We start from the raw sequence: 27,809 nt of genomic DNA on the forward strand, positions 1-27,809 counted from the left end.
TTTTTTTATGTATTTTTTTTTATTTTCCATTTTCATAACATATAATCACATGTATACTATTACATAGCCAATATCGTGTTGTATTATTAAATATTTACATCAATTCATCTTACCATCAGCTCCCAAAAAACAATTATCGGCTCTTCTGCTCTCCATACACCATCTTTGTGCCTTATCCATCACTTTCTCCTCCCTCTCTCCTCCCCCTCCCTACCTCCTTTCTTCCCTCCATCATCCTTTTCTACTCTACTTCCCCTTCCTTTCTCCTTTTCCTCTCTCCCCTTTTCACTCCTCCTTATTCTCCTCGTCTCCCCCCCCCCACCCTCTCTCCTATCCCTCTCTTCCTACCTTGCTTCTCTCCTCTACTTCCCACTCTTCATCTCATTCACATGGTGTATTTCAGCAAAGTCTTTCAAGGGAGGATTTACAGTCATAGACCTTAACTGGCTTGGAGAGCTGCCAGGCCGATATCTGTAAAACTTGGTAAGGAATCTCAGAGAGTCACGAACCAATTAAGCAAACTAATTGTCTCCTGCAAACTCCACTCCCCTTTCGCTCCTCTTTTATTTCCTCAGGGAGGGGCCATTCATTGTCCACCTGTGGCCTTCCTTCCTTCCAAGTCGACCCCTGTTCTTTAGCTGTTCCCTTCGTCTGGCAACTGTGCAAAGTGCTCTTCAATTCTTGGTTGTTTTGCAGTTTTCACGGGCAGAAGAGATCCTGGGCTGGTACCATGTCATTTCTTTCTTTTTCCCATGTCTTATTAGTCCCAGGCAATAAAAAACAAACCTTTATCTGTGTTGTGGTCTTTGCTGTTATCTCCTCCAAAGAATATTAGTTAAATAAAAAAAGGATCCAGTGGGAATACTAAAAATTGATAAAATAAAATAAAACTGAGAGGAGCTACTGCAAACACGCTCCGGCAGCTAATCTCCAGTTAATAGTATAGTATAGTATAGTATAGTATAGTAGTATAGTATAGTAGTAGTATCCTACCATTCCTGTTTTTGTTGTTAGTTGTGAAGTCGTGTCTGACCCATCGCAATCCCATGGACAACTTTCCTCCAGGCCTTCCTGTCCTCTACCATCCTCTAAAGCTCACACTGACTGCTTTGGTGACTCCATCCAGCCACCTCATTCTCTGTCGTCCCCTTCTTCTTTTGCCCTCCATCTTTCCCAGCATTAGGCTCTTCTCCAGTGAGTCCTTCCTTCTCTTTAGGTGGCCAAAGTATTTGAGTTTCGTCTTCAGGACCTGGTCTTCTGAAGAGCGTTCAGGTTTGATCTCTTCTAGGACTGACCGGTTTGATCGCCTTGCAGTCCAAGGGACTCGCAGGAGTCTTCTCAAACACCAGAGTTCAAAAGCCTCCATTCTTTAGCATTCAGTCTTTCTTATGCTCCAACTTTCAGAGCCATCCATTGCAACTGGGAAAACTGTAGCCTTGACTATATGCACTTTTGTTGGCAAGGTGATGTCTCTGCTTTTTAGAATGCTGTCCAGATTTGCCATAGTTTTCCTCCCCAGGAGCAAGCATCTTTTAATTTCTTGGCTACAGTCCCCATCTGCGGTGATCTTGTAGCTCAGGAAAATAAAATCTTTCACTACCTGTTCTTACCTTACCCCTAAAAGAAAACACTATCTATAATTGGTATAATATTCACACTGTATAGCTAGGTTTGTATAGTGAAGCATGAACCGCTTTAAGTGTGAACTGCTCCATGTAGCAAACTAATAAACTGTCTTGGGTTTCCAGCTACAGATAAAGGCATATTCTCCATGATCGCAAAAGGCACATAAATATTGCATTGTTTTCAATAAGCGTCTTTGTGGCCACCTTCACATTCTCCTCTTCCCAGATTTGAGCTGCGAAGGAGTTTGTAAAACAAAGTTGTGTTTCCTGGAGCTCTCCCTGCACTAATCCTTGGAATATATTTTCTAGTCCATCCTGCAAAATATAAATGAAATCATTTCCAAAGGACCTTTTTTTTTAAGAGTCTGGGTAGCAGAAAATTGGGCTGCTTCACTGTTTCGGAAATGAGGAATCCTTCCATTTTATGTGTACCCCGGTGTCAGAAGCAGATAAGGTATGCCATTCTGTAACCTTTTGCCTCTATATTGCCACAGCAGTTAATGAATTGGAGAGAAATTAATTTTCTTTAGCTGTGATGTCAATTAACTGCCCCGCCGAATATGCCACTGGCTCAATGACACCCTTTCACTTGTTCCTTAATTAAAATGAGAGTGACAAAGGTGGCTATTTTAATTAACTGACTGTTATTGTTGCAGTAATTTTAATTTAAAAGAAAGCAGGGAAAGTCTCCGTTCTAATTGAGTTTTTATTAAGGGGGGGGGGAATATGGAATGAATATTTCAATTCAGGTTTTTGTAACGGGTAAAATGCCTTCGTCCTGTACCGACAGTCATGCGCTGTGGCAGATAAAGGCAGATAAAGGCATTTAACTTAAAATAAAATCAGGGAGGTGCCTCTTCTAACAGATTTAAAGGTACCATAAAGGTGTTGCTGGAAGTCTTAGAAAACCCTTCAAAAACAATTAATGTCAGCAAAGAACCTTATTTTTTTTTATTTAACTCTCCTAAATAAGTTAGCAAGAGCACAGATAGACCTTGGGGTCCAACCACAATTGAGCCCAATATTTTTGTCGGTAAGCGAAACGTTCGTTAAGGGAGTTTTGCTCCAATTTATGATCTTTCCTGCCACATTTGTCAAGGTAATTACTTTTGTTGTTGATTTAGTAACACGGTTGTTAAGTGAATCTGGCTTGTCAGAAGGTCGCAAAAGGGGATCCTGTGACCCTCCCCAGACACTGCAACCATCATAGCAATAGCAGATTTATATACTCATAGGGCTTTCAGCCCTCTCTAAGCGGTTTACAGAGTCAGCATATTGCCCCCAACAACAATCCGGCTCCTCATTTTACTCACCTCGGAAGGATGGAAGGCTGAAAGGCTGAGTCAACCCTGAGCCGGTGAGATTTGAACAGCCGAACTGCAGGCTCTATAATATGGGGAAGAGAAAAACATCAAACCTGTGAAAAGATTAGTGGGTTAAGGTAAAGGTTCCCCTTGCATATAGGTGCTAGTCGATTCCGACTCTAGGGGGCAGTGCTCATCTCCGTTTCAAAGGCAAAGAGCCAGCGCTGTCTGAAGACGTCTCTGTGGTGATGTGGCTGGCATGACTAAACGCCAAAGTTGCACAGGACGCTGTTACCTTCCCACCAAAGGTGGTTCCCATTTTTCTACTTGCATTTTTTACATGCTTTCGAACTGCTAGGTTGGCAGAAGCTGGGACAAATAACAGGAGCTCACTCCATTACGCGGCGCTAGGGATTCCAACTGCCAGTTTTCTGATCGACAAGCTCAGCATCTTAGCCACTGAGCCACCGTGTCCCATGTTAAGCCAGGTTAAAAACTAATTTGAAAAAAAAAAAACTTTTTTTGTATCCTGGTATGTTTATAATACGTTTTTATTATTTAATATCTATGCACAGATTCTAATTTCTCATCAGGGTCTAAACATGCACTCTTTCTTCCCTTCCAGGTGGCATCAAGTGTCCTGTATGCAACTTTGTGTACGGCACAAAATGGGAATTCAACAGGCACCTCAAAAACAAACACGGGCTTAAAATAATGGAGCAGGATGCAGAGGTAATTAATGCAAGCAGCCACAGCTGTTCTAAAATATCGCCTTTTCCCTGAAATGGTACAGGCAATCGAGGAAAAATTGGAGCAACAAACATTCTCCTATAAAACTTAAAAGCAATATCCTGCTTCTATATGTTTTTAGGTTGGCAGGGTGATCAAGTGCAAAATGAATTGTTCAATGTCATTTATTTCTTTATAATGAAGCCTCCTATGAGGCTGAAATTATACGTAAGGAACTGGTGGCCATAGCAACAACGTGTGGCTAAGTTCCATCACAACTCCCAACATCAGCCCAGGCGTTTCTCTTTTCACGCTGAAACCTGAGCCAGAATATATCTATTTTTTGGGCATGTATTTTCTCAGCTGAAGAAGGCTGATTGTTGTTGGGACACTCAATTCAGGTTGGATTTCTAGACAGATAATACAGATTTCATCCCTTACTTTTCTTTCTTTCTCCTTCCTTCCTTCCTTCCTTCCTTCCTTCCATTCCTCCCTCCTTGCTTACATATTTACATACTTTTTTCTTTCCTTCCTTCTTTCTTTCCATATTTTTTCTCCTTCTTTCCTTCCTTCCTTACTTAATTACATACTTTTTTCTCTTTCCTTCTTTCTTTCTTTCCTTTTCTTTCTATCTTCTTTTTCCTTATTTTTCTTTTATATCTCTCCTTCCTTTCTTCTTTCTTTCTTTTTTCTTTCTTTCCTTACTTTTCTTTCTATCCTTCTCCTTAATTTTTTCCCTCCTTCACTTACTTATTTACATACTTTTTTCTCTCTTTCTTTCCTTCTTTCTTTCCTTACTTTTCTTTCTATCTTTCTCTTTCTGTCTGTCCACCTGTCTCTTCTTCCCTCATATCTTCAAGCAGTCACTAAGCAATCTGTTGTAAGTCAAGGACTACCTTTAAAAGTATTAAAAACAACAGAAAACTAGTGCCCGGTCAAACTTCTGATGTGCATTTATTTAATCTTCTTTGAGTGCTTGGGGGGAGAAAACTGTGTCTTCAAAGGTTTACAGAAGACTGAAAGGGTGGAGGCCTCCCAAATTTCAGGTGGCAAGGTGTTCCAAAGGACAGGGGCTGCCATAGAAAAGGCCCCCTGCCTAGCTCAGGTGGCAATGTTTAAGGCTGGGATGGACCACTATGGCCCCTTTATGACCTGTGGACTTCAACTCCCAGAATTCCTGAGGTGTCCGAGCTTATTGCATAAATTCAAATCCAGAAACACACACAGATAACTGATTCAGCAGGATTCATTAACTTCTTTATATACATAAGAATAGATGAATAAAGGTACAATACTAACAGGTGGTTCTTCCATGTAAACACAAGGCAGGAGAGTTACAGGCAAACACAAGCAGTTAGATTCATTTCAGCAGACAAGCTGCTTGTTTACTTCTCAGAACAGCAGATGGACTAAGTTTCTGTTTCAATTCTCTGCACAGACTCAGAGCTGTTTGAGCTCCCATTAGCTGACTTAGTTGCTATGCCTATTCATTGGCTGACCTTGTTCCCATGTCTCTCCCAGTCATGAATATTTTAACATGAGTCAGCTTTGCTGGTTCAGGAATTCTAGGAGTTGCAATCCACAGCTTATAAAGGGGCCATAGATGTCCACCTTTGGATTAAGGGAAGGGACTAGGAGTAATAATATTCTTTTTTCCTCTTTCTTTCACGTGTGATACCCACCAACACCCCCTCCCCCCCCCGTGCATATTAGCATAACACGACCACTACCCATGCCCCATTTTGAGCCTAGCAGGCCTCCCTGAAGCCTCCTGCGATCAAAAATGGGCCCTGGGGAGAAATATGGGAGACACACGTGCCACCCCCTCCACGTTCTCCCACGCATGCGCACATGCCTCCCACATGCGCCCCACCCCCTGAGTGTACGTGGCAGAGACCCAAAAACCAGCTGGCCGGCAGGAGATTGTGTGCGCATGCGCTGGGGCAACAGGTTGCATGCCTGCAGAGAGGGCACCATGTGCCATCAGTGGCACGCGTGCCATAATCATCACAGCTCTATGATATCATGCTGGACACATGACCATGGAAACATCTTTGGACAGTACTGGCTGGCTGGCTTGAATTAGAGATGAGCATCTTTTACCATTTTTTACAATAAAGTTACGCAATGCCGTGTCCTTATACATATTTATTTAGAAAGAAGCCCCTTGCGTTTGATGGAGATTATTAATGGGGGTTATAAGACTGCAGTCTCATTTTTCTCCTTGGAAAAAAAAATGATGGGGAAAAACTGTGAAGATAAATAGAAATCTTAATGACCCGTGTTAAACTTACAAAATTAGAGCCTCAAAACTGTTGGTGTTTTCAGGCACAGTCTGGATTGAAAGTAATGCGATAAATTATAGTTTTCTTCTAATCAAAAGGATTACTTTCATGCCTATAATCCTACTGATTCTTCATGCGCATCTCCTTATGCACCCACTAGTAAAATTAATGAGATCGGTAACGATCAGAGATACGATTTATTTGATAAGGAGACTCCCAGTTGCGCAGCTGACTTGTATATGACCTTGACAAGTCATTCCCAGACTACTTTTACATTTCAAAAATTGTTCTTTCGTTGCTGAATCTTTGCTTGCTTCATACATCAAAAGATTCTAACTTGTTTCATTGTCAAGAGCCGTTTTGTGATGCTATGCTGTTCAAAGAGGCATACTTAAGCTGGGACTCTGTAGGTAAGTATTTTGGCAGCTGTGTAACATACTGGTGCCTGTGAACTCTTCATTTCTTCTCCAACTGCGTTCTGTTTTGCAGCAAACTGCAGAAATTTCCGAAGAATCCCCCACGCAGTACCTTCATATCACCGAAGCCGGAGATCTGCAAGGCACTCAAGCAGCTGTGGCTGCTCTGCAGGACCTAACATATGCCTCCGAGAATGGTAACATGCTCTCATTAAGAACAAATCAATACTTTAAAAAAAAAATCTTTCAATGATGATTCAGCCAGTTCGGTCTAGTGATTAAGGCACCAGGTGAAAAGGCAGGAAACTCTTAAGTTCTAGTCCTACTTTAGCAAAAAAAAACAACAGCTGGGTGGCTTTGGACCAATCACCAGGAGGCGGTGAGTTCTAGCCCTGCCTTAAGCATGAAAGCTGACTAGGTGACTTTGGGCCAATCAGGAGGAGACTGTAAATTCTAGTCCTGCTTTAGGCATTGAAATTGGCTGGGTGGCTTTGAACCAATCACCTGGAGACAGTGAGTTGTAGTCCTGCCTTAGGCATGAAAGCTGGCTGGGTGGCTTTGGGCCAATCCCCAGGAGACAGTGACTTCTAGTCCCGCCTTAGTTAGGCATGAAAGCTGGCTGGGTAACTTTGGACCAATCACCAGGAGACAGTGAGTTCTAGTCCTGCCTTAGGCATGAAAGCTGACTCGGTGACTTTGGGCCAATCCCCACGAGACAGCGAGTTCTATTCCTGTCTTGGGCATGAAAGCTGTTTGAGTGACTTTAGGCCAATCACCAGGAAACAGTAAGTTCTAGTCCCACCCTAAGCATGAAAGCTGGCTAGGTGACTTTGGGCCAATCACTAGGAGACCGTAAGTTCTAGTCCCGCTTTAGGCATTGAAATGGCTGGGTGGCTTTGAACCAATCACCTGGAGACAGTGAGTTCTAGTCCTGCCTTAGGCATGAGAGCTGGCTAGGCGACTTTGGGCCAATCACCTGGAGACAGTGAGTTCTAGTCCTGGCTTAGGCATGAGAGCTGGCTGGGTGGTTTTCAGCCAATCACTGGGAGATAGTGACTTTGGGCCAATCTGTTAGGTACCACATTTGACAGATAAGACAGCATCAGCATTCAATTAATATTGAAGATGCAATAAGTGAAAGGGGAAATTTACACAAGACTCTGAAGGGAAAATTGGAATTAAATGCAATGAAGCCCTCCAGAAGGAGGAACCAAGCCTGAAAGGAGGGAGGTGAGGGATTGGAGTTAGAAGACAAGAAGGATATTTTGGCATACAGATCGTCCTTGACTTACAACCACCATTTCCCTTGCAAAGCAAGGTGGTTTTTAAGTGAACCATGCCTCTTTGTACAACCATTTTTGTCACGGCTATTAAGCAAATCACTGCAGTTCCTTAAGCGAATCATGCGGTCGTTAAATAAATCTATCATCCTCCATTGATTTTGCATGTCAGAAACTGACTGGGAAGGACGCAATGGCAATCACAATCCTGTGATTGCCATCCTACAAACCGTAAATTCGGGCTAGTTGCCAAAACTTGATCCCCGCGTGGCTGTGGGTGTATCAGAATCATAAGTGTGAGGACCAGTGGGAAGTCCCTTTTCTCAATGCTATTGCAACTCGCTAAAGAAACAGTTGTAAATTGAGGATTATCTTTAGCGTGTGGAGAGGTAGTATAGAGCAAGGGTCTCCAAGCTTGGCAACTTTAAAGACTTGTGGACTTCAACTCCCAGAATTCCTCAGCCAGGAATTCTGGGAGTTGACGTCCACAAGTCTTAAAGTTGCCAAGCTTGCAGACCCCTGGTATAGGCTATGCAGTACGGAAAGCTGAGCAAAGGGAATGATGGTAACAGTAGCACAAAGTTTGCATCCTGCTCACAATGTTAATCTTAATGCTTCTTCCCCCCACAAGGAGGAAGGCTCGATGCCACGGCTGTCAACATCCTCCAGCAAATCATAGAGCTGGGATCAGAGCCCCATGATGCTCTTGCTTCTGTGGTTGCCATGGCCCCAGGAACCGTCACTCTGGTGAAGCAGGTAATCTTTCCTTTCATTCCCAGTTGAATGTTCTCTCTCTCTCTCTCTCTCTCTCTCTCTCTCTCTCTCTCTCTCTCTCTCTCTCTCCCTCCCTCCCTCCCTCCCTCCCTCCCTCCCTCCCTCCCTCCCTTCCTCTCTCTCTCTCTCCCCTCCCTCTCTCTCTCCCTCTCTCTCTTCGTCTCTCTCTCCCTCTCTTCCTCCCCCTCTGTGAGCCTGTGGAACTTCCTTTGGTTAGTGCATTTTTCAGATCTGGATGATCTCAGCTGAAGTCGGTGGTTCTTCAGCCAAGCAACTCATTCCTAGACCAATCACCAGGAGCCTGTGAGTTCTAGTTCCACCTTAGGCATGAAAGCCAGCGGTGTGACTTTGGTCCTATCACCGGGATGCAAGGAGTACAAGTTTTGCCTTAGGGTGTGAAAGATGGCTAGGTGATTGTGGGCCAGTGTAGAAAAAAAGGAAAATCAGAGCCTGGGGGCAGAGTCAAAAGAGGAATCAACCTAGAATCTCTACGTTGCCACAAGTGGACTAAATCCTTTGAATTCCATGTACCCTTATCTAACACCAAGCAGGTGCTAACCATTAATTGACAAGATTCCTGTGTGTAGGCATGAATCGCAATAAGGTTTAGTTTAATTGGACCTTCAGGTGTGAACTTTCGTGCCCGATACTCGCTCTCACCACAATCCATCTCATAGGCTTGTGGGTGGGGAAAATAGGAGGAGGAAAGTGAATTGAGTATGTTTGCCATCTTGAGTTATTTGTAAAAACAATAAAAGCGGAGGGAAAAGACAGACAGACGTATCAAGGTAGAAAAAAATAGTCCAAATGTAACAGTGGAGGAAAAGGAAGCAAGCCAATGCAATCCTAGATTGCATTAACAAAGGAACAGAATCTAGATCAGGTGGAATACTGCATCCAGTTCTGCTTGCCATATTATGAAAAAGATGTGGAGACTCTAGAAAGAGTGCAGAGAAGAGCAACAAAGATGATTAGGGCAGTGTTTCTCAACCTTGGCCACTTGAAGATGTCTGGACTTCAACTCCCAGAATTCCCCAGCCAGCATTCGCTGGCTGGGGAATTCTGGGAGTTGGAAGTCCAGACATCTTCAAGTAGCCAAGGTTGAGAAACACTGGATTAGGGGACTGGAGGCTAAAACATACGATGAACGGTTGCAGGAACTGGGCATGGCTAGTCTAGTGAAGAGAAGGACCAGGGGAGACATGATAGCAGTCTTCCAAGATCTCAGGGGTTGCCACAAAGAAGAGGGAGTCAAACTATTTTCCAAGGCACCTGAGGGCAGGACAAGAAGCAATGGGTGGAAACTAATCAGGGAGAGAAGCAACCTAGAACTGAGGAGAAATTTCCTAACAGTGAGAACAATTAAACAGTGGAACGGCTTGCCTCCAGAAATGGTCAGTGCTCCATCACTGGAGGTTTTTAAGAAGGGATTGGACAACCATTTGTCTGAAATGGCAATAAGGTCTCCTGCTTTAGCAAGGGGTTGAACTAGAAAATCTCCAAGGTCCTTTCCTATGTTGTTCTGTTCTGTTCTGTTCTGTTAAGGTTTTGTTAAAGGCTAAGCTTTACTCAGTGTTGGAGCCTCTCCTGCCATCATTGCTGTAGCTTTGGGAAGGTTTTTCTCTCTCTCTCTCTCTTCAATGGGATTCCGACTTGGTTCTTTTTCATCCTTTTCCATCCCTTAAATCTCTTTCGGAGCTCTTTTTGCTTCTTTCTCCCTCCCTCCCCTCAAAGCGATGGTTGGTCTCCAGCTGCTGTGAGAATTGCCTCTCCTCCTCTCTCAGCTGCTGTCCTTACCGGCCCTCTCTGTGTGATTCCGCTCTTCGTATAAATCTTTCTTCTTCCCTTCAATCAGTCTGGCTACATGAGCTCGAATTGTTCAAACGCAGCCACTAAGGAGGGTGAATAGCACTAGCACTTAGACTTAACATGCTGCTTCACAGTGCTTTTACAGCCCTCTCTAAGCTGTTCACCGAGTCAGCCTATTGCCCCCAACAATCTGGGTCCTCGTTTTACCCACCTCGGAAGGATGGGAGCATGAATCAATCTTGAGCCTGGTGAGAATCGAACTGCCGAACTGCTGGCAACCGACGGTCAGCAGATGTAGCCTGCAGTATTGCATTATAACCACTGTGCCACCATGGATCTATGTGGTGCACAAAATGATAAATTATACGGTTAATTTATAAGTGGAGTAGCTAGAAGTTAAGCTCACATCACGTTCACTGGCAAAAAGCAGCTTAATGTATATGTGCACTAGCTGGATACCCGTGCTTCGCTACAAAACTATGTGATCGGACTTGATGTATTGACATTGACACTTAAAGCTTGAAAATTAATGTAGAATGTGTAACTCCTTTGCATCAGAGCATGTTAATATAAGGCAACTGGCAGTTGGAACAGAGTTCTTTTCAGGTGGGGAGGGGGAGTAGAATGTCTGAACTCCCAGCCCACAGGCTGGATGAGTCACATGCTGGCCACACCTATATAAGGAAACTGGCAGTTGGAACAGTGTTCTTTTCAGGTGGGGAGGGGGAGTAGAATGTCTGAACTCCCAGCCCACAGGCTGGATGAGTCACATGCTGGCCACACTTATATAAGGAAACTGGCAGTTGGAACAGTGTTCTTTTCAGGTGGGGAGAGGGAGTAGAAGATCTCCTTAGCATTGACACGCGTTAATATAATACTGTATAAGAAATACTGGTGATCAGATATTTCGAAAAATCCTTTCTTAGCAAGCACCTAGAAGCCAAGAGGAACATACGTGCCGAATTTCAAGTTTGTAGGCTTTACAATTCAGGAGATTTCGTGATGAGTGAGTGGTATTTGGCTTTTATATAGAGAGATTAAGCTAGGCAGAGAAAGCTGACCTGCTTCCCGCTTTCGCTGAGGGGCCATGATAAATACTTTCAGGCTGATCAAAACACCTTTGCAGCTTTGGGCTGCTAGCTTATCCCTTTCCCCAGTTTTTCCCGCGCCTCTCTTCTGTTTTTGTTGATTATCTTGCTGAGTTTCTTGGCTGTCTGCTGAAAGAAGTGATGAGTCAAGGAATTGAGTTGGCAAGCTGCGAGCACCAAATTACCTGACACCAAAGACTTGAACAATTCCTTAGCTAGCCTTGCAGAAACTCAATTAAGTTGAGCTAAATAAACGCCGAGGCTCTTCTCTGGCTTCTGAAGCCGCTTCATAATGTTGCCGAAAAAGAAAGGCGTCTTTCTCTATAGCTATGCCCTCCCCCCCCTCCCCCCGCCCTTTGGAAGAGCCTCCCACTGAGTTTCAGCCACTGGGCTAGGATAGGGAGGAAATGGATGTGGAGCAATTATTTTTACAAATAGTGCATATGACAGAGAATAATGGAGTTCGAAAGGACCATGGAGGTCTTCTAGACTGACCACTTGCCCAAGCAGGTGTTGTGGTCCACTGGCGGCCTGCGGAGCTGGCAGCAGAGTCATATAGTGAGGAGGTTGGGGAGGAATATGGGCCAGTCGTGGAGTCTGGGAAAGGCTTGGACGAGAGCTCTGCGTCAGAGGCAGAGAGGGGCGAGGGCCATCTGGGAGTCATTTTCTACTTCCAGACCCCCCAGAATTGGACATCAGTAAGGCAGAGGAACAGGGAGAGCCTGTTCCCAGGGCGTGCATGCTCAGAGCTGCCAGAAGGCAAGAACAGTTAAAACAAAAGGAGTGACTCAGGAGTAAGGCTTGGCTCCTCCCATAAGACATCAAAGGGGAAGCAACTTTGTTCGTTCTGGTCGGTTTAAAGTCTGAATCTCCGTTTTGACTCTGTGCTCCTTGTGGCTTTGCAAAGCTAATTGCCAATTAGGTCTTTGGCAGTGTTTCAAAGAAGATAAAGGTGAGTGCTTATCAGCCTTATCCCAAAAGACTTTGGCAGACTTCTGTCAGACTCTTTACAAACTATGGTATCGAAGAATTTAAAAAGAATTAAAATGGAAGGGCATCTCCATGTGATTTGACAGTTGCTATGAACCTGTTTCCGTGTGTGTGTGTGTGTGTGTGTGTATATAGATAGATATAGATATATAGATATATATAGATAGATATAGATATATAGATAGATATAGATATAGATTAGATATATATATATATATATATATATAACATTTTGGATAGGGAATGCAGTGGCTCAGTGACTAAGACGCTGAGCATGTCGATCAGAAAGGTCAGCAGTTTGAATCCCTAGTGTCGCGTAATGGAGTGAGCTCCCATTACTTGTCCCAGCTTCTGCCACCTTAGCAGTTCGAAAGCACATAAAAATGCAAGTAGAAAAATAGGAAGGTATTGGGAAGGTAAACAGTGTTCCATGCACCTTGGGTGTTTAATCATGCCGGCCACATGACCACGGAGACGTCTTCAGACAGCGCTGGCTTTTCAGCTTTGAAACGGAGATGAGCACCGCCCCCTAGAGTCGGGAACGACTAGCACCTATGTGCCAGGGGAACCTTTACCTTTACCTTAATATTTTGGATAGGTGGGATTTGCGTGTTTCGGCTCAACAGGAGTCACATGGTAGGAGTTTAAACACTGATCTGATTTGACTTGAACATACCCTGAGAAACACCGCAATTTGTCATGATAAAAGATGCAGACCGATGTCCACCAGAGAAAACAGAACTGAGGCATCACAGCCGTCAGTCGAATGACAAAACTAGTAGAAAACATGTGGACAAGAGCAGCTCAGAAAGCTGCTAAATTTGTTTATTGGCCATTTTCATTTCGGGAGAATATCAAATTGAATGGGCATTCAGCTCGGTGCCTTTGTCCCCAATGAGACTTTGGTTTCCGATCACTTTTACACCAACCACTTACCTATTCATCTTTGCTGCCCGTGTTATTTATTTGTGCGTCTCCACGGCATTTAAAATTATGCAGGGCTTTTGACTAAAAACAAGGGGGGGGTGGATATGCCCATTTCAACACCCATTCAGGCTACATTATCCTTGGCTTGCAAGCCTCCCTCTATCCCAAGCAATCCGATTTGTTGCCACGGCAATTGTATGTGCTGCAGAGTGTCATTTGCAGGCTAAATTGCGGGTCTCTTCTGTGATGTTGTGACATTAAGCAACTCCTGGCTGCCGTAGAACAACGGGGTTGTCAATTCCCCGCCAGGGAGTAAACTGTTTGTGCCAAGGCACAAAAGGGTGAGATGGTGCAATCCTTCAATTTCAGTAGCCCTTCTGTTACCGTTGGGTTACCTGTTTTCATTCTGTGCTGTAAAGGATGATAAATATGTGGCTTGCAAATTCTAAACCGTTATGCCTGTTGGGTTTATAATCAAGGAGAGAAACAACCTAGAACTAAGGAGAAACTTCCTAACAGTGAAGACAATTAACCAGTGGAACAGCTTGGCCTTCAGAAATTGTGGGTGCTCCATCACTGAAGGCTTTTAAGAAGAGACTGGACAACCACTTGTCTAGAATGGTATAGGGTAGGGGTCAGCAAACTGGCTCTGGAGCCGCATGTGGCTCTTTCCTTCCTCTGCTGCGGCTCCGTCACTGGTCGGTGCCACAATTTTGAGAAGAGCTTCCAGGGGGGGTGGGGAGAGGCACAGTGCGCCAGGAGAAGACTTTATGGCAAGGGGAGGGTTTTCCAGTTGTCTCCACAATTGATAGGGCTTTCGGTTATGACAGGTAGAGGAAAAAGGATACCGCGCTAGGAGGAGACTCTATGGTGTGGGAACTGAACTTCCGGTCAGCTCCAGAATTGAACAGGGGGCTTCCGGTTAGGACCTTTGTGGCTCCCGGTGGTTTCTTTTCTGTGGGAAACGGGTCCAAATGGCTCGTTGAGTGTTTAAGTTTGCCGACGCCTGGTACAGGGCAGTGATGGCAAACCTTTTCGGCATCAAGTGCCAAAAAAGGGGTGCGCTGTTTGTGCGCATGCGCACGCTGGCATTTTCATCTTGGTTGCAACTCGGAAGAGGAGCCCCCCCCCCAGGGGGCATGCATGCAGACGTCACAAAATGAACTTCCAGTTTCTGGCGCCACACGCATACTGGCAAGCTAGTCTTCCAGTTTCTGGTGCGCATGCATGCATGACAATCAGCTGGCCAGCGTGCATGCTCATGCTCAGAAAATGGAAGACCAGCTCTTCTAGTTTTCTGCACTGCTGCGCCCAAAGAGGCAAGTTGATCATCACGCGCGCATGCGCGCCAGAAACCCAGAAGAGGAACAGGCAAAACCACGCGTTCCAGGTGACATGGCTCCTCTTGCCACTTCAGGCACATGTGCCATAGGTTCTCCATTATGGCTATAGGGTCTCCTGCTCGAGCAAAGGGTTGGACTAGAAGACCTCCAAGGTCCCTTCCAACTCTGTTATTCTGTCATTGAGCAAGAGGCAGGCCCGTTGCTTGTTACATCTTTCTCTCGTTTACTCCCCATTTTTTTGTTAAGCATGATCTGAGCTGACCACCTTTAGATTATATAGTGCAGACATGCTGAAATTACTAGATGTGTCTTCTCCGGATGATTAGAAAGAGTAACAGGTAATCCTTGACTTATAACCATTCGTTTAATAACTGTTCAAAGTTACAACAGCACTGAAAAAGTGAATTATGGTCATTTTTCACACCTGCAACTGTTACAGCAAATCGCATCCCTGAGGTCACGTGATCAAAATTCAGACACTTGACGGCTGACTCCTATTTATGACGGTTGCAGTGTTCATGTGGTCATCTTTTGCGACCTTCTGACAAGCCAAATCAACACAGAGGCCAGATTCACTTAACATCTCTGTTGCTAACTTAACAACTACAGCGATTCACTTAACAACTGTGGCAAGAAAGGTCGAAAAATGGGGCGAACCTCATTTAACAATTCTTTTGCTAAGCAAGGGGAAATTGGGACTCAATAAAGCTTTGTCTTCATCCAATAAGGCATTTGTTGTATACAGTTATAGAAATTCAAGATGATCAAATCAGGTCATCCTATAACTACAGGGTAGTCCTTGAGTTACGACCAAAATGAAGCCTTCCCGTTATGATTGGAAGTCATAATTGTCATAAAATGGGTTGGTTTTACAACCCATAAATGATCTCCCTTGTTGCAGAGATCATTAAACGAATTCGTTGGTCATAAAACCAAATACCACAGTTGTTAAGAGAACCCATTGTTTGCTGTGACACAATTTTGTCGAAAACCGTAAGTGCTGGTTTTCAGCAAAAGTGGTCACAACATGCAGTTATGTGACTGAAGGATGCTGTGGTCGTGTTGCCAAACACTCAAAAGTCCGGTCATGTGATCACCGTCAGAACATTGAATCTGGGTCACAAGTCTTCCTTTTCATGTACATCGTAAGTTTGAATGGTTGCTAAGTGACCGGTCGTAAGTCAAAAGGCTACCTGTATTGGCACAATAGCAATATTATTATTAAATTGTCATTAATAGCTATAGCAGTTCGACTTATATACCGCTTCATAGGGCTTTCAGCCCTCTCTAAGCGGTTTACAGAGTCAGCATATCGCCCCCACAGTCTGGGTCCTCATTTCACCCACCTCGGGAGGATGGAAGGCTGAGTCAACCTTGAGCCGGTGAGATTTGAACCGCTGAACTGCAGATAACAGTCAGCTGAAGTGGCCTGCAGTGCTGCACCCTAACCACTGCGCCACCTCGGCTCTTTAAACTGCCTGAAGCATCACAACCAAAGTTGCAATTATGGAGTGCAATTTGGCATCTTCAGCAAAAAAAAAAAAGACCCAGTGATCCTATCTTGAGATGCCAGTGGATCTGAAATCTTTTCCATTGAACACCGAACGAGGCTCCAGTGCTGGAACAAACTATTTTGGGAATGCCTCATTAGGGAGCCCGCATTCTTCAATTAACACAATTAGAGTTCTTCTTTGCACACTCATCTAATTTCTCCTTTGCCCAACTCGCTGATATTATTTTTATCAGAGGCAGCCTGTAGAGACGCAGGCTGCTTTCCCTGCTTCTCCTGCAATGCATTCAGATAATTGTGATGTTAGCCAAGAGATGGGGGGAAATTAATTTGAGTTCCCCAGTGTTTGCAAAATTAGAAATTCTATCCTAACAAACATCTAAACCGAGCCGCAGCTGGCCCTCCGAATTTGCATGTCTTTGGGTATTAAAAAATGCATCTCTCTGAGCCAGAAGTTCCCAAATTCAGATCCTTTGATTATCGTTATATTTATTTCTTCATTATTGCTTCTGGGAAGAGGCTTTCATAGCTTCAAACTGATTATCCTTCTCTGAGTTTAATCTACTCATCCAGCCAGGTGGCTGAGAGTCCCATCTCCAAGAGAGTGCCACTTTCAGCAATCTTGGACTTCTTGGTGATGGCTCCCCTCCTTTGGAACAGATAATCCCTAGATATTGAGCCATTCCCTGCTTACTATATTTCTGGAGAGCAGTAAAAAAAACAAAACAGTTTTTCACACATACACACAAAATTACATTGAGTCAGATCATGCAAACATTATCCAGTGGTGCTTCAAGCTGATTAATTAGATTAGCAGTTCACACTAAACTGTATTTCCGTGTTTCCTCCCTCCCTTCCTTTTTTATGGTTGAGTGACTCTGGCCTACTTCCTGGAGATTAATCATTGAATTTTGCCACACTGATAGCAAATAATTCATCTAACAGAATAACAGAGATGTAAAGGACTTAGAGATCTTCTAGTCCAACCCCCTGCTCAAGCAGGAATCCCTGTATACCATTTCAGGCAAATTGCTGTCCAACCTGGTTCCACCACAAAACCGCGGACGACAAAATCGCGGTCGACGAAAGCGTGTATGTGACGTCATCACAGCGTGACGAAAAAGATCGAAAAATGTAAAAATAAAGTGAAAACCTTACCCTAACCCCCCCAAACCTAACCCTAAACCTAACCCTTAACCTAACCCTAAACCTAAACCTAAACCTAACCCTTAACGTAACGAAAAACCTAACGCTAACCCTTAACCTAACGCTAAACGTAACGCTAACGCTCTAACCCTAACCCTAACCCTTAACCTAACCCTAACCCTAACCCTTAACCTAACCCTTACCTTTATGTGAATCGGCTTGCTGTAATTTAATTTTTATTTCAATTTTTCGATCTTTTTCGTCGCGTTGTGATGACATCACATACGCAATTTCGTCGGCCGCGCTTTTGTGGAACGCGCTTTTAACGGGTCACGGTCCAACCTCTTCTTTAAAACTCCAGAATTGGAGCATCCACAACTTCTAGAGGGAAGTCATTCCACTGATTTAATTGTTTTCACTATCAGGAATTAGTTATCATTTTCTTAGTTCTAGATTGCTTCTCTCCTTGATGATCTTCCGTTCATCACTTCTTGTCCTGCCTTCAGGTGTTTTGGAGAATAGGTTGACCCTCTGTTCTTTGTGGCAACCCCTTAGGTATTGGAACCCCGCTGTCATGTCTCTCTTGGGCATTCCTACCACTCACCAAAGTGGTACCTATTTGTCTACTTGCGTTTGCATGCTTTCAGACTGCTAAGTTGGCAGGAGCTGGGGCAGGAATGGGAGCTCAGTCCGTCATGTGTTTTGCAAACTCAGGGAGAATTGGGTACTTTTTCCAACTATTTTTATTTTTATCAATTTGGGGGTAAAGGCATGCTTCTATGTCCGGACATTTTATCCCCAATGCTATACAATATTTTTCAGGTCAATATGTGACATGGGCTCCTGTGGAAGTTATGGTGATCTCTCCTTTATAAACATGCTGTTATCTACAGGTTAGGAGTAAGGAAGAAGACTTTGATAGAAAAATGTAGGAGTTGTTGCTTAAGTAAGCCGCACTGGACCAGTCCAGAACTGCTAGATAGCATTTAGAAACAGTTGTAGATAAGTTTATTTATAGGCCGCCCTTTTCCCTGAGGGGACTCAGGGCGGCTTACAACTTATGGGGAAGGGAATACACACAATGACATATAGAAACAATACATAATTAAAAATGGAAGCAACATTCATCATTCGGGCGGGGACGGATTATAATCTTTAACCCCAGGCCTGACGGGATAGCCAGATCTTGAGGGCTGTGCGGAAGGTCTGGAGGGTGGTGAGGGTACGAATCTCCACGGGGAGATCGTTCCAAAGGGTCGGAGCTACTACTGAAAAGGCTCTCCTCCGCGTAGTCGCCAGTCGACACTGACTGGCGGATGGAACTCGGAGGAGGCCTAATCTGTGTGATCGAATAGGTCACGAGGAGGTAATTGGCAGGAGGTGGTCTCTCAAGTTCAGACAGACACATTCCTATCCACTGAACTGTAAGAAGAACTCCATCACAGTTGGACTTTCCAAGATTCTGTTACAATAGCAAATCTTCAAGAAAAGTAGTATTAGTCTTTTTGTGGAATTGATTTCCTGGTGTGGTCCGTCTAGTGGGGTTAACACTCCAAGTCTGCTTCTCAAGTTAGTGGATATTTGGTTGCCTCTTGGAGTTATGCCAGTCAATTTTAAGGCCAGCACTGTTCACGTGGAGTAAGGCTCTCCTGATAGATCCGCCGAATTAGGAAAATCCCATCAGTACTCGTCCTTCTGCCAGCAAGTCCATTTAAGAAGATACAATTGAATCTGGCAGGCGTTCCAGCTCAGTGCCCTCAACCCTCCTCTGGTGACAATGATTCTCAATCAGTTGGTGTCCTCCTTAGCCTCATAATCGCCCTCCAACTGCTTTTTAAAAGTGGTAGGCTACCAGATTTCACTCTTGTCTTCAGAAGGCATCACGGTCCATTGGGCCTCTGCTAAAGATCAGCAATTAAAATAGCCATAGATGCAGTTACGAATATAGCTCTAAAATTAGCAAGTACAGCTATTTGTTTCACCACACCAGGCTTCTGCAGGCAGGCTCTGATCTAGTTATGCAAGCTTCTTGCCACAATGATTTATTCATTCATACATACATATATATGATTCATACAGCAGCCCATATCTCACAAGACGCTTACAGGATTCAAACACACACACTTCAGATAGCCCTCAACTTTCAACAGTTCATTTAGTGACCGTTCCACGCAGTGGTGGGTTACGGATTCCGTTCCAAACGGTACGGTTGGAACGGGCTTGCCTGCGTCCATGGGGACGCGCACATGCGCCTTGGAGCTTCTGCGATCCTCCATGATGCTCCAGCTGCTCAGTGGAGCTTCACGCAGGTGCTGTGCGCAGAAGCACTGAAGATAAAAAAGGATGTAAAAGGATGGTAAGGAGCTCGGGCGGGCGGGTGGGACCTCCAGAGCATCGTACCGGAACGGTATCCGGTGCTACGGGCTGGCTCCGGTACGCCCATACCGGGGCGTACCACCTGCAACCCACCACTGGTTCCACGTTACAACACTGAAAAAAGCAACTTATAACCATTTTTTCCACGCTTACGACTGAAGAAGCATCCCCATAGCCATGTGATCAAAATTCAGACACTTGGCAATTACCATGTATTTATGACACTTACAGTGTCCCAGGTCACTTGATCACATTTTGCGACATTCTGACAATGGGGAAGCCAGATTCACTTAACAACCACCATACCACTAGTTTAACAAGGACAGTGACTTACTTAACAACTGTGGCAAGAAAGTTCATGAAATGGGGGCAAAAGTGACTTAACAATTGCCTTGTGTAGCAGCAACAACATTTTGGTCTCAATGTTCGATGTAAGTCGAGGATTATCTCCCAGAGCCCAAGTATAAACATTCACATGATAGCAGTCTTCCAATATCTCAGGGGTTGCCACAAAGAAGAGGGAGTCAAGCTATTCTCCAAAGCACCTGAGGGCAGAACAAGAAGCAATGGGTGGAAATTAATCGAGGAGAGAAGCAACTTAGAACTGAGGAGAAATTCCCTGACAGATAGAACAATCAATCAGCGGAACAGAAGTTGCCTCCAGAAGTTGTGAATGCCCCAACATTGGAAGTCTTTAAGAAGATGTTGGATAGCCATTTGTCTGAAACGGTATAAGGTTTCCTGCATAGGCAGGGGGTTGGACTAGAAGACCTCCGGGGTCCCTTCCAACTCTGCTATTGTATTGTATTGCATTGAGAAAGGCAGTCTTGCAAACATCCTCACTCTTAAGCCACGGAGAACTTCCTAGGTGCTGACGAGCAATTTTGTATTGTACCTGAGGCCTACTGGGCCCATTGCAGCTGACAGAGTGGTGATGTTAGATGGGTGTAACAACGTCAACAATGCATTCTGGCCTAGCTTCCAAGCATCTCAGAGGTGCTTTTTCAAAACTGGACACTGTCTTTTTTTCCCCCCCTTTGAGGAAGTAGGAGGCATTTTGCTTCTCATGCAAAAAGCTCCACCAGTTTTGAAGAAGTTTCTTGGATGAGAAGCAAAATGTCTTCTTCATCAAGGGAAAAAAACGTAGTCCGGTTGTGTTTTGAAAAAGCACCTTTGAGACAACCATGACCTGGATGACTGAGAATCTCCATAGACCTCTAGCTTACAAGTGCTCTTCAAAGGCAGCTCCCTGTAAGAGAGCATTATAGTAATCTTAGCAAGAAGTGGCCAAAGTATGAGTTACCACAAGCAGGGCCTCCCAATCTGGTCTTGCTCGCAGGCTTATCATTCATCTTAGGTAAAACGTGAAGTCTTTTCATGCTTTTTTCATGCTATAAATAATTGCACCAGTGTCATAGAAAACATAATAAAGAATTATGGACATTTGGCAGCAGGAGATGCCATAATATAAAATAATAATTTCCACCTCTATCCTGTTGCAAACATAGTACAGTACAGGGATAATTTATTGTACCTTTGCCTTAACTGCATATCTTAAAATTACTGTCTTTCCCAGCCTTTCCAAACCCACTTAGTGGAAAGTGCAAAAGGGAGAAGATAGAATATAGAACATAGAATAACAGAGTTGGAAGTGACCTTGGAGGTCATCTAGTCCAACCCCCTGCTCAAGAAGGAGAGTCTATACCCTTCCAGACAGGTGGCTGTCCAGTCTCTTGTTAAAAGCCTTCAGTGATGGGGCAACCACAATTTCTGAAGACAAGCCGTTCCACTGGTTAATTTTTCTCATCTTTAGGAAATTTCTCCTTAGTTCTTAGGTACTTCTCTCCTTGGTTAGTTTTCATCTATTGTTTCTTTTCCTGCCTTCAGGTGCTTTGGAAAATAGATTGACACACATACACACACACCTCATCTTTGTGGCAGCCCCTGAGATATTGGAACACTGTTATCATGTCTCCCCTAGTCCTTCTTTTCATTAAAGTAGACATTCCCAATTCCGGCAATTGTTCTTCACGTGTTTTAGCCTCCAGCCCCCTAATTATCTTTGTCGCTCTTCTCTGTACTCTTTGCAAAGTCTCTACGTTGTTATTATTTTTTAATATTGTGGTGCCAAGAGAGCGCAGGAGAGATTCAGCTTCTAAAATAATCTGTTTTATCAGGAAGTTGGTCTGTAGCTTTTAAAAATATAAGAGAGATGTTGAGAATCGGCTTGGAACAGCTTGTCTAATCAAGGAAATACAACATTTTAGTGGGATACTTACACTGCAGATGTGAAGCGCTGAAGGGGACATCTCATACATTTCAAATATATATATATATATATATATATATGTGTTTTTATTTGTGCTGATAAATAAATAAAGGAAGACTAGTATAGATCTATTTCAAGCTATTTAGCTCTCATCAGCTAGCCGTATCCTTACTGGGATTCGAACCTGTGCTCTATTGCTTCCCAGGCAGGGAGTTAACCATTTGAGCTACAGAGAACGACTCCTTTTATCAGCCAGCCAGGGTGGGAGGTATATACTTAAAGTCACAACCCCTGGTATGCCCAAGTGTGGGAGGAAGGTCACACTTCTACTCTCTGTCATTAGGCTCGTCACAAGAGTCCATCCAGACAGAAACCCAATATTTTTACTGTTGCCTTTGTTATATTTGTGTTTTTATTTGTGCTGATAAATAAATAAAGGAAGACTAGTATAGATCTATTTCAAGCTATTTAGCTCTCATCAGCTAGCCATATCCTTACTGGGATTCGAACCTGTGCTCTATTGCTTCCCAGGCAGGGAGTTAACCATTTGAGCTACAGAGAACGACTCCTTTTATCAGCCAGCCAGGGTGGGAGGTATATACTTAAAGTCACAACCCCTGGTATGCCCAAGTGTGGGAGGAAGGTCACACTTCTACTCTCTGTCATTAGGCTCGTCACAAGAGTCCATCCAGACAGAAACCCAATATTTTTACTGTTGCCTTTGTTATATTTGTGTTTTTATTTGTGCTGATAAATAAATAAAGGAAGACTAGTATAGATCTATTTCAAGCTATTTAGCTCTCATCAGCTAGCCATATCCTTACTGGGATTCGAACCTGTGCTCTATTGCTTCCCAGGCAGGGAGTTAACCATTTGAGCTACAGAGAACGACTCCTTTTATCAGCCAGCCAGGGTGGGAGGTATATACTTAAAGTCACAACCCCTGGTATGCCCAAGTGTGGGAGGAAGGTCACACTTCTACTCTCTGTCATTAGGCTCGTCACAAGAGTCCATCCAGACAGAAACCCAATATTTTTACTGTTGCCTTTGTTATATTTGTGTTTTTATTTGTGCTGATAAATAAATAAAGGAAGACTAGTATAGATCTATTTCAAGCTATTTAGCTCTCATCAGCTAGCCATATCCTTACTGGGATTCGAACCTGTGCTCTATTGCTTCCCAGGCAGGGAGTTAACCATTTGAGCTACAGAGAACGACTCCTTTTATCAGCCAGCCAGGGTGGGAGGTATATACTTAAAGTCACAACCCCTGGTATGCCCAAGTGTGGGAGGAAGGTCACACTTCTACTCTCTGTCATTAGGCTCGTCACAAGAGTCCATCCAGACAGAAACCCAATATTTTTACTGTTGCCTTTGTTATATTTGTGTTTTTATTTGTGCTGATAAATAAATAAAGGAAGACTAGTATAGATCTATTTCAAGCTATTTAGCTCTCATCAGCTAGCCATCAGCTAGCCATCGGCTAGCTGATGAGAGCTAAATAGCTTGAAATAGATCTATACTAGTCTTCCTTTATTTATTTATCAGCACAAATAAAAACACAAATATAACAAAGGCAACAGTAAAAATATTGGGTTTCTGTCTGGATGGACTCTTGTGACGAGCCTAATGACAGAGAGTAGAAGTGTGACCTTCCTCCCACACTTGGGCATACCAGGGGTTGTGACTTTAAGTATATACCTCCCACCCTGGCTGGCTGATAAAAGGAGTCGTTCTCTGTAGCTCAAATGGTTAACTCCCTGCCTGGGAAGCAATAGAGCACAGGTTCGAATCCCAGTAAGGATATGGCTAGCTGATGAGAGCTAAATAGCTTGAAATAGATCTATACTAGTCTTCCTTTATTTATTTATCAGCACAAATAAAAACACAAATATAACAAAGGCAACAGTAAAAATATTGGGTTTCTGTCTGGATGGACTCTTGTGACGAGCCTAATGACAGAGAGTAGAAGTGTGACCTTCCTCCCACACTTGGGCATACCAGGGGTTGTGACTTTAAGTATATACCTCCCACCCTGGCTGGCTGATAAAAGGAGTCGTTCTCTGTAGCTCAAATGGTTAACTCCCTGCCTGGGAAGCAATAGAGCACAGGTTCGAATCCCAGTAAGGATATGGCTAGCTGATGAGAGCTAAATAGCTTGAAATAGATCTATACTAGTCTTCCTTTATTTATTTATCAGCACAAATAAAAACACAAATATAACAAAGGCAACAGTAAAAATATTGGGTTTCTGTCTGGATGGACTCTTGTGACGAGCCTAATGACAGAGAGTAGAAGTGTGACCTTCCTCCCACACTTGGGCATACCAGGGGTTGTGACTTTAAGTATATATATATATATATATATATATATATATATATATATATATATATATATATATATATATATATATATATATATATATATATATATATATATATATATATATATATATATATATATATATATATATATATATATATATATATATATATGTGTGTGTGTGTGTGTGTATGTGCATGTACATGTACATGTACATGTGTATACACACACACACACACACACATATATATGCAGGTCTTGTTGTATTCGGGTCTTTTCCCGTGTAAGATTGAGATTGTCTTGGCAACATTTCGGCAAGGTCTCATCACCATCTTCAGGCTGGGTTTTCAGCTTAAAGCATGGTCGGAGCTGCTGTCTTTCTATAAATCTTGGTAGGGGTGTGGGGAGTGCTGGCTTTGTTTCAGTAAGTGGAATAATTGGTCGTGTGGTTGTATCATGATTGGTAGATTGGTGCTGATTGGTGCTGGCTGTGTGTCCGTTGTTGTTTTGTGTTGTAACACCCTGGGTGATGGGTGGGGCACATTTGTTGACTAGGGCTGGTTTCCAGATGTCTGGTAGGCGGGAGGTATCGTCACGTTTATTCATGTTGTGGGGGTGTTTCTCTATTTCGATAGCTTCCATAATATCTAAGCCAGAGTTTGGGTTTGTGTTCAGATTTATCTAAGGTGTTCGTTTCAAAATGTTCCATGTATAAGTTTGCGATGACGGGTGAGACCCATGGGATATATATGCAGGTCTTGGAAGTATTTGGGTCTTTTCCCGTGTAAGATTGAGAGTTGTATTGATACCAAAATCAACCCAGATGAAGCCAATAAAATCAGACTTGCAGTCAGCAATGTCCTTTGCTCCAGTAATCCACCCAGAAGCAACTTACAGCAAGAAGAAGAAATAACATTCACCAACCCCGTTGGAATTTCTGCCCCCCCTCTGACTCACACAAAAACAACGGACCCACAGCCAGCACCAATCAGCACCAATCTACCAATCATGATACAGCCATACATCCAATCAATCCACTTGCTGATAAATTATATATAATTTAATTTACCTTTATAATATACCAAAAGAAAAGGTAACTATTGCATGTACTTCCGGGGTGCAGAATGCCGTGGCCAGATTGCCAATGAAACAGATCCCGCCATAGCAGAATAGCACCCGCTGTAAAGTCACAGGTTGTCCTTGACTTATGACCACAATTGAGCCCAACATTTCCGTTGCTAAGCTAGACAGTTGTTAAGTGAGTTTCACCCCGTTTTACGACCTTTCTTGCCATGGTTGTTAAGTGAATCCCTGCAATTGTGAAGTTATTAACATGGTTGTTAAGAGAATCTGCCTTCCCCCTTGATTTTGCTTGTCAGAAAAAGTGATCACATGACCCTGGGACACTGCAGCCGTCGTACGTATGAGCCAATTGTCAAACATCCGAATTTTGATAATCTGAATGCCACAATGGTCGTACATGTGAAAAATGCTGATAAGTCCCTTTTTTTCAACGTCATCGCAACTTTGAACATGCACTAAATGTATAGTTGTAAGTCAAGGACTGCCGTATTTTTCAGAGTATAAGATGCACCAGAGTATAAGACGCAGCAAGGTTTTCAAGAGGCAGATTAAAAAAAAAGTTTTTGCAGTCTGCAAACCTCCCCAAAATGGCCCGTTTTTTTGCAAAAACGGGCCCGTTTTTGCCAAAGAAAAGGGCAACGATAGCTTTTAGGAAGCTTATAGAGTGCTGCTGGGGGCAGGGGGGGGCAAAATTGAGCAAAAAACAGTCAGGTTTTTGCTCATTTCTTCCCTCCCCAGCCCCCAGGAGCTCTCTGAAAGCCTCCTAAAGGCTATGCATGGCCATTTTGGTGAAGGAGGCAGGGTTTCGGGAGGCAAAAAATGCTGTATTCAGTGTATAAATCTGCGCACCCAGATTTTCAGCTTCTTTTTTGAGGGGAAAAAGGTGCATCTTATACTCTGAAAAATACGGTATCTGTACTGTTTACAAGAAGATTTCCAGCCCAATTAAAATTGCCATTCATCAATCGTGTGTGGGTTTCTTCAAGTCAATTTTGACTCCTGTTCAAGTCCCTGAAGGGTTTTTGGGGCAATTTTATTGTGCTTTGCCCTTGCCTCCTCCTTAGGGCTGGGAGAGAGTGACTGGCCCAAGGTCGCCCAATTGACTTCATAACTAAGGCAGGACTAGAACTCATAGTCTTCCAGTTTCTAGCCTGGTGTGCCTAAACTACTGTACCAAACTGGCTCTCAGTTATTATCTGCAAAGTGTTTTATAACACAACATCTATAGGACATACTCAGTGGTGGGATCAAAAAATTTTACTAGCAGTTCTGTGGGCATGGCTTGGTGGGCATGGCTTGGTGAGTGTGGCAGGGGAAGGATACTGCGAAATCTGCATTCCCTCCCCACTCCAGGGGATGGTTGCTGCAAAATCCCCATTTCCTCCCATCAGCTGGGAATTTGGAAGCAGAGAATAGATGGGGTCAGGGACAGTCAGAAGTGGTATTTACCGGTTCTCCAAACTACTCAAAATTTCTGCTACCGGTTCTCCAGAACTGGTCAGAACCTGCTGAATACCACTTCTAGACATACTGGGCAAGGCATTGTCTGAATTGTATCTGCTTGTCCCAAATCAAACTTCTTGAGTGAGACTGTTAGAATCTCTAAACCTCAAGAAGTTATGAGGTGAGAAGCAAAGGATGGATCTTTCCAATAGTCATCCCATTCCTTGGAAATTGAGCCAACCCTTTCTGAATGCTGCAAGCTTGTTAAAATTATAGTATTCTGACATATCGTTGTCCCTAATTTATGGAACAACATCATACAGGTAAGTGTTGTTATGCATTGATATTTTTCATAAAGGTACCTACCTTGCTGTTTGTGTTTTGCTGCCCAGAATCTATAAATACTGCAAAATAAATAAAGTTCAAAACTATGCAGAACAAGAGAGATAGACACACACAAACACAGAGAAGCACATTTGCAAGAGGCCTAAAGCAGCTAACGGCAGTATTTTCAATTTCAACATCCCTTGACTTCTTAATTTGGTTCTGACACATTAACAAGTTCTGAAACTCCCAAATTACTTGTATCGTATAATGTCTTAGACGACTTTAAATCTTTGGCTGATTTCCGTAGACAGTTGAAAATTGCTAAAATTGCTTCTAAAATTACTACTAATATTGTTAATTTTGCAAAGGGTTTGAAAGGAAGAGTTGGATGGCCATGTTTTAACAAATCAACACTCTTGCCTTTAAAAAAAAAACATGTTAAATTTGCCTTTTATGATCTTCAGATGAACAGTGTCATCTGAAAAAGATTCTTTTTCATTATGTAAATCGGGAGATGTCGAAGAAGGGTTGAGAGTCAGTATTTTCATGTTACAAGTAAAATGTATTTGAAGGGATGTTGACATACATAATTTGGTTCTGCTCTGTGATTGTCACATTTCGGTTTAATAACCACATTATTATTAATAGAATTTTGAGAAATCTGTTTTGAATTTTGAGAAGGGATGGAATCAAGATCGTGCGAAGCTATAGAACCGCTTTACAAAGCCCTATTAAGACCACCCTTGGGATACTGCATCCAGTTC

General features: G+C 43.3%; 1 protein-coding gene across 1 annotated transcript in view; it reads left to right on the top strand.

Annotated features, from left to right (window-relative positions):
- Window positions 1-27,809, top strand: part of ZFAT (zinc finger and AT-hook domain containing) — a 122,202-nt gene that overhangs the window by 84,684 nt on the left and 9,709 nt on the right. The window contains exons 13-15 of the mRNA XM_087706661.1: window positions 3,555-3,661; window positions 6,433-6,556; window positions 8,271-8,395. Coding sequence (XP_087562787.1) covers window positions 3,555-3,661; window positions 6,433-6,556; window positions 8,271-8,395 — 356 coding nt within the window. The remainder of the gene's footprint in view (window positions 1-3,554; window positions 3,662-6,432; window positions 6,557-8,270; window positions 8,396-27,809) is intronic.

Source organism: Thamnophis sirtalis, unplaced genomic scaffold, assembly GCF_051295495.1.
Source record: "Thamnophis sirtalis isolate CommonGarterSnake01/CBP01778 unplaced genomic scaffold, rThaSir2_p1.2 scaffold_2, whole genome shotgun sequence".
Lineage (NCBI taxonomy): Eukaryota > Metazoa > Chordata > Lepidosauria > Squamata > Natricidae > Thamnophis > Thamnophis sirtalis.